This window comes from Gymnodraco acuticeps, unplaced genomic scaffold (genome assembly GCF_902827175.1).
Source record: "Gymnodraco acuticeps unplaced genomic scaffold, fGymAcu1.1, whole genome shotgun sequence".
NCBI lineage: Eukaryota > Metazoa > Chordata > Actinopteri > Perciformes > Bathydraconidae > Gymnodraco > Gymnodraco acuticeps.
In genome coordinates, this window is record NW_022990513.1 from 1,312,849 (window position 1) to 1,320,526 (window position 7,678).

General features: G+C 39.3%; 1 protein-coding gene across 3 annotated transcripts; it reads right to left on the reverse strand.

The window, feature by feature from the left end:
- Positions 1–456: 456 nt before the first annotated feature.
- zgc:162634 (uncharacterized protein LOC555881 homolog) lies at positions 457–4,840 on the reverse strand. 3 transcript variants are annotated; one of them, XM_034227043.1, is made up of 2 exons: positions 4,559–4,840; positions 457–1,001 (listed from the first exon to the last, which is right to left on the reverse strand). In XM_034227043.1, exons 1-2 carry the CDS (start codon positions 4,738–4,740, stop codon positions 857–859), a joined length of 327 nt encoding a protein of 108 aa, XP_034082934.1. In that variant the 5' UTR covers positions 4,741–4,840; the 3' UTR covers positions 457–856. The 3 variants fall into 3 exon arrangements, with proteins under 3 accessions (XP_034082934.1, XP_034082935.1, XP_034082936.1); XM_034227044.1 differs by having other exon boundaries at positions 516–1,001; positions 4,559–4,821; XM_034227045.1 differs by having other exon boundaries at positions 516–1,001; positions 4,517–4,737.
- Positions 4,841–7,678: the final 2,838 nt, after the last annotated feature.

A 7,678-nucleotide genomic window follows, 5' to 3' on the forward strand; every position in this document is an offset into this window, starting at 1 on the left:
ATGAATGATGTGAAATCTAACCAAGTGTTAAATCAGACTTTAGTTCCACCTGGAGTAAATCCACAAGCTACCCTGCAGTACACAAAGTCATTCAAACTAGCTGCACCTTCACCAGCTTTGAGAACACTTTCATGATCAATCATTATAAAACATATCATATATATTATTCTGAAATGGACCAATCTGCACAACGACTACTTTTACTGTCGCTACTTTCACTATATTTTGATGATAATACTTTTCTACTTTCACTTGAGGAACATTTTGAATGCAGTACTTTTACTGTAACAGAGTATTCCTACACTCTGGTACTTTTACTTCAGTAGAAGATCTGAGTACTTTCCCCACCTCTGGATCCCCAACTTAATATGTATTAAAGCAGCATTTCATTTTATATGTGGATAAAGCAACCTTTTCAGTTTGTAAACTATGAAAGCTGTGCATGTACTGTATCGATTTGATGTCAAGCTTCTAATGCCTTTTATTAACCAAGAAACAAACTAGGTGCAGAAACGTAAGATGACAGCAGATGATTTATTGGTACCGACGTGTTTTCAGGTAGAACAGAACATGCTAGTTATGTCTGAAGAGCTTGATCCCGATCCAGCTCCAGAGGTGGAAGAAGACGTAGACGGGGATGGTGACGGGCAGCAGCAGGCTGTAGAAACACACACTGCTGCTGCTGGTGCAGCCCTGAGGGAAGTTCTCATCCACTGCAGCCGAGTAGAAGAGACCGAAGAGAGACACGATGGGCACCAGCCCCACCATCACAGACAGGGAGAACATGCTCACAGACGAACACTTGAGCCTTAAGTCGCTCTAATGTCAACAGTCTTTGTTGGGTCAGCTGGAGTTTCTACGCCTGCGTTGGAGTGGGGGAGGGGTCTGTGTGTTTCCGTATGAGTCTGGCGTCCTGAGGGATCATGTTAGGGATGCCGTCGATGATAGGGTAGGCGATACCGAGCTCCTCGTTGATCAGCTCATTGGTCTCAGCTGCATACCTGAGCAGGGACACAAGAAACATCGCTGTTCTTAAATACACACTACTCCCAATAACCCTACAAACTCTAAGGAAAACAGTATGTAACTTTAACTCAAATAAATAAAGGAGAAATGTGTTTTAAGGTAAAGCAAATTAACGTATTCCCTCTACACCCATTACTTTCCAGTGACACTAAATTAATCTCGATGGTTCAAGAAATAACTATCGTTTTTTAAATGTTGATAACTGAAGTAAAATGTGGTGATAATGTACATTCATGCATTTAAAAATCACCACACAATATTCTGATACACATTTGAGTTATTTTGATTTACATGTGAATCTTTTTAACAACATTTGATGGAAATGCTTTTCAATGTCTAGATTTAAATCAGAATTCATGTAGCGCTTCATTTTGTGTACCGACTAAACTTTGTCATGAAAATTGGTAAATTAAACTGAAGTTTTCTACTGGCGGCCGGGACATAATCAACATTCCCCTGTTCAAACAGGCTTTCCAGGACACTGGGCCTGAACCACACCAATGAAGCTGCACTCATTAAATGCAAATATTTCTATGTAAGCTTTTTGGAAAATGCCTTCCTTTTAATAACTTAAGAGTAGTAAACAATATCATCATTATATATTTACTGCAGCACCCTTAGAGCCATTTATTTTATACGCAGGCATTACACGGACATGAAACTAAAAGTAATAAAAGGAGTTTTCCACTTCTCGATGGCTGATGAGTGTAATGTTACACTCATATGAACAACATTGTTCATATTTTGAGATCACTTATTTCTTTTTATGATCAACATCTTAGAGAATAAGTCAAAAGGAATAAGAGAGCCGTGACGGTCATTATACAAATAATTTAAAATCTCCATATACCTGTTGTTATTGTGACAATAGGACACACACATACAGCTGACAACAGGTAGGCTATATGGAGATTTAAAATTACTTAAATTATTATTATTAGGTTAAATAGGTTATTGCTATGGCAACACTACGGTCTGTTGAAGTTATTTTATTGTCTTCACATAGGATTTTACGTTTTTTTTATCTATACTGATGTAAATTGTTATTTTAGGTTATGTTAGAGATCAATTCGAATTGTATTGCTCAATGTAATTGTCTAGTTTATATAATTATCATTTTATATTGATCAGTCACATTATAGAGTATTTGTATGTGATTAATATTGATATTGTGGTGGGTTGACACAATTCACCCACGGAACTATGGGTTGGGGTATTGTTCGCACGGACATTTGAGTTAACCGGACTTGCTGTTTCCGCCGATCATGTCTTCACGGACTTGAAGTGTTTACATGCTTTCTTGATGCTTAATAAAAGTCTAGCTTGTACTTTCGATACACCGCCTCCGACTCGCGGCACTACAATATAGCCTACTATTATTAAGCATTTCAAATTGTATTGTATTTTTTTATTATTTCATAGTTTTAAGTATAATGACGTTTTAATTGTAAAGAGTCTGTGTACCTGGCAGAGGACATAGTCTGTCACAAAAGGAAACAGCTGATTTTCATTTGTTGGACAACAGAGTTATAAAAAAGAAGAGCCGGTGTCGTGTTGATTGAAGCCCTGTTCGTGGGGACGCGCAAACGCCTGTATTGAGCGTTCGTCTAGTTTAATAAGCTTTTCTCTCTCTTTTGAATGATATATTTCCCATCAGATTAAACAGCAAACAACTGAATAAATAATGTGCATACAATTGCGAGGAGGGTCGTTTTAAGGACACTTTTCAGATAGTCACAATGTTCGTATTGGAACAAACTTCCGTTTTTGAGTGCAGTTCCACTCTGCTATGTTCCTCCTTCCTACAGAACAGACAATGACAGGATAATATGTCATTTGTCAGTATAGTCCTATTTCTTAAAACCTTCTCTGTTGTTTAAGTGTCTGATAACCACGAATAGTAAGCAATGATATAACAGTAATGATATAACATATGTCAGACACTGTGTTATTTTCAAGCAAGCCTAAAAGATAATGTGTTCACACTGGCTTCACTCGCTTTAATTGCTCCTTTGAATATAATGTTCCTCTGTGGTTTCCTACTCAACACATGTTTGTATTGTAATGCCACTCATATTTTATTTTTTATTGTATTTTAAGGTGACATTGAATGCTTTGAAAGGTGCCCTAAAATAAAGTGTATTATTGATCTTATATCTGTGCCTCTATTACATTACATTTCATTTTCTATCACACTATTAATGTTCCTTATTTTAGATCTGCACTGTTCTCTCATGTTCAGCAGAGCAGGTATTTCTCCTGCCAGATATGGCACCCCCCCTACAACTTTCTCCAGGATAGTCACAACTTCACCACAATCACACTAGTGTTGCCTGTTCCCCTCTAGTTTGTGCTCACCAAAGCATTTCACTCTGGGCCCTGCAGGTGAAAAACTAAAGAGGGGCTTCAAAATCAGGCAGATCAGGTGTTGGTGCTGCCGGATTTGGAAGCCCCTCTTTAGTTGTGTACCTGCAGGGCCCAGAGTAAAATGCTTGTGTGAGCACAAACTAGAGGGGGACAGCAAGCACCAGTGTGATTTTGGTGAAGTTGTGACTATCCTGGACAAAGATATAGGGGGGGGTTCCAAATCCGGCAGGAGAAATACCTGCTCTGAACATGTTATGTAGAGAACAGTGCAGATCTTCCCTATTGACACCAGGATTAACCTAGTCTAAAATAAGGAACATTAATAGTGTGATAGAAAATGAAATGTAATGTAATAGAGGCACAGATATAAGATCAATAATACACTTTATTTTAGGGCACCTTTCAAAGCATTCAATGTCACTTTAAAATACAATTTAAAAAACATATGAGTGGCATTACAATGCAAACATGTAGGAATATATAAAAATGATATTCAAAGGAGCAATTCAAGTGAGTGAAGCCAGTTTGAACACATTATCTTTTAGGCTTGATTGAAAATAACACAGTGTCTGACATGATCATGTGATATCATTACTGTTATATCATTGCTTACTATTCGTGGTGATCAGACACTTAAACAACAGAGAAGGTTTTAAGAAATAGGACTATAGGCCTACTGACAAATCACATATTATCCTGTCATTGTCTGTTCTGTAGGAAGGAGGAATATAACAGAGTGGGACTGCACTCAAAAACGTAAGTTTATTCCAATACGAAGATTGTGACTATCCAAAAAGTGTCCTTAAAACGAGCCTCCTCGCAATGGTATGCACATTATTTATTCAGCCGTTTGCTGTTTAATCTGATATTTCACTCAAAAGAGAGAAAAAAGCTTAGAAAACGGCGAACGTTCAATACAGGCGATGACGTCACCTTTGCGCGTCCCCGCGAACAGGGCTTCAATCCACGGCAAGGCTTCAACCTACGGCATAACACCGGTCTTCCGGTCTGTTTATTAACGCCAGAACACATCGCAAACAGAAAGGGGTGGTCGGGCCGGTTCGGAGCACCAGGACACGACGCTTCGCATATATTATTGGGCTGCAATCCAAAAAAAGCCTAACTAAATGTAAATGTTGTTGTTGTTAGTCTGTCTGTGTGTTACCTGAGCGGCTTCTTGCTCAGCGGACACACCAGCAGCTCCAGCAGGGAGAGGTCAAACTGGTCCCCGTCCTTGAGCCCTGAGAGGCCCCGCAGAGACACACCGCCGGGGGTCGACCTCCTCTGCACACCGCGGAGAACACACCCGATCTCTGTCAGCAGTCTGCCAAAAACACTCCGAACCATGACCGAAGCAGCGAGACAATAGCAAACACTGCCCGACCGGAAGAAGCACACACGCTGTGTAACCTAAATATGCAATACCACCCAGCTGCAGCCGGAGCTCGACACGCCCACCGACCCTACGGTGGCTGAGACATGTTGATACCGTACATGGCAGATTACAAACGAATTGCAAATGTTATTGTAGCATTTTAAGCAACTATTAAATGAATAACCAAGTCCATGCGTTTGAGACACAACAGTATATTACTTTCAGCACAAATCATTTTGTCTAATTAATCAATTAAAACAAAAAGGTGGCTTAGTACACTTTATTTTAATTTGTTAGTACATATAAAATAGGGATTAATGAGATCATCTATTAATTATGTTTGTCTAACTGCTACACATGTATTTATACATAAATGTAGATATTTATGAACATCTAAATATAGTTGTTACAGGTTTTAAGATATAAATAATCACATCATGGGGTCATTAAAGTTTCAAACAGGTAGGTAAGGTAGGTCTACTATAACTTGAAAACATGATTTTTAAAACTAATTTCTGAATCTCACATTAGCCTGTAGTTTGGTATATTATTGATATGGGCTGGAAACCCAATCATCATTGACTTTTTTACACCAAATTAGGAGGGCCTGTCAGGCCAATAATGAGCACAATAATTCACATTTATTATTATAAAATATCAACTTTGAACAGAAGGGTTTAAAAACACGTTTTTAATGCAAATACACTTGAAACATAAACCATACATTTGTCATTTCAAAATGATCTTTTATTGTCTGCGTGAAAGTAGGCACAGTAGGCTATGAGCGAATACATATCAACATTCGAAAATTACAAAGTCGTACAATATATAGCATGTGCTACTGTCTAGGATTAAATGAAATGAACATAATGTCAAGACATAGCCAATATGCAATCAACATGCTTGAATATAAAGGCAAGAAGAACAATAAACAGATGAACATTTAGGTTGTATGTGTAAATTGTGAACCATCTTAATGCAGCCTAAGACAGCAAAATAAGCTTCTTTAACTGCTGCTAGAACACAGTTTTACCGTGGGGTATTTCTAACAAGACCAAAAAGATATACAAGGCTTCCAAAACAGAAGAAACCAACTCAATACAGTATTTTAATTTCCTTCAAAACGACAAAAGCACAAATAAAAACTAAATAACAATAACATAATGTGTGATGTTAGAAATATGAATATAAGACTAACAATTACAGTATGTTTGCTAAAGGAGATTATTTTTATCTTATAAAATAATTCCTACAACATCTTCTGTATAACATGTTCTACAGTGGCAGCTGGTGGAAATTATTTTTGGTGGGGCTATGGAAATGGTGACCAAACCATACTAGGGCCGGGCGGTCCCCGGAAGACATTTTTGAGAAATGACCCCTTAAATTATTACTTCTGGTGATGTTAGAGGGGGAGGAGGTTACAGTAGCTATGACTCTTCCAAAACTGTGCAACAGTACAGTAGGCCCACACAAACTGCAGAACACTGGTGCTTTGGGAACACTCAAATTATTTAATTCCCATTTAAAATCAGGAGACTAAATACGAACATTGTGTGTGTGTGTGTGTGTGTGTGTGTGTCATACTTGCCAACCCTCCCGATTTTCGCGGGACACTCCCGCATTTCTCCCGATTTCTGAAAACATCAGATTTACTCGACTGTTTCCACTCGGACTTTAATACAGCTACACCATTGTTTGGTTTCCATGGTAGCGCGTCTCTTTAGCAGCGCGCAAATCAAAGTCTGAGAGGGTGAGGAAGATGAAAACTGAACAAGAATCGACAACTCCACCCTCTGCTCACTCTTTTCCTGTAAAACACAGGTCCAGCCCACACATATGCTCCATGGTGCTACAGGCATTGCCCTTACAATACAATAAGCATGTAAATGTTAATCTACAGCTCCGGCCATTCACTAGCACCGGAGTCTCCACCTGCAGACGCAGCCATCCTCGACAACTACTGTAGCGTCACCTTGGATACGAGTCCAAACAACTCACAGACACACAGGCCAGGGCGCTGACAGGGCGCCCTTTGAGCATCAGATCAGACGACGCTGATTGGCTGAAATTAAGTTTCGGCGGCATAGTTTACAGATAGCAACAGTCAGCTTGTTGGCTGCTGCTGCTCTGGCTGAGGGCTCCTTTCTTAGCGCCCAGACGAGAGAGGGTAATGATACACGCTGTGGCCAGGCAGGAAACATGTGACTTATCAGTAACTTTAGACATCTTAAAACAATTTTAAATGAGATTGTATTGTAGATTATACATGTTACTGATACCAACTATATAATATTTACCTTGTTCATTAAAAATAAAAATAACATTTTTTTTTTTTTTAAATATATATATTTTTTAATGACAATCAAACATGTGGGAAGAGGGGGGGGGTCACCACTGGTCTGTTCTCTGTAAACCTCCATGTCTCATTAAATATCCTTGCATCAGCGTCTCACGTGTTGGGCGTGCTCTCTTCTGACCATATTTGGAAGTACAACTTCCTACAACTTCCTACAGGTTCAACCTCCACTGGCCGCGGCCGCAGCTGGACCCTTCTCCTTTCCCCTGCTGCCTCCTCCTCTTTGAATAGATGCAATTATGGAGGGGATGTGTCTTCACTAAAGAGGAATCCCTCCTTGAACACAGTAGCTTCATAAAGGATTACAGAGATGCTTTGCACCGGCATCAAACAGCAGTTTTGTCTCTGAGCGATAAAGCATTCAATGGATGACTTGCTGTAAAAGCTGAAGCCCTGCACCTATATGGTTAGAGGGAGTTATCATGAACACCTCATAAACAACTCTCACAGCCACTCATAACATCAAGGATCTGTAAACTTAGCACATCCAATGAGCCTTGAGTATGCACCAGTCAGGATACTCTCTATGGTGCACCTGTAGAAGGTCAGGA

What these genes read in the sequence shown, in the direction of transcription:
- zgc:162634 (XM_034227043.1), bottom strand. Translation starts at nt 4,740, where the DNA reads ATGGTTCGGAGTGTTTTTGGCAGACTGCTGACAGAGATCGGGTGTGTT. An exon ending in CTGAGCAAGAAGCCGCTCAG is followed by an intron (nt 1,002 to 4,558) that starts GTAACACACAGA and finishes GTCCCTGCTCAG; the next exon opens with GTATGCAGCTGAGACCAATG.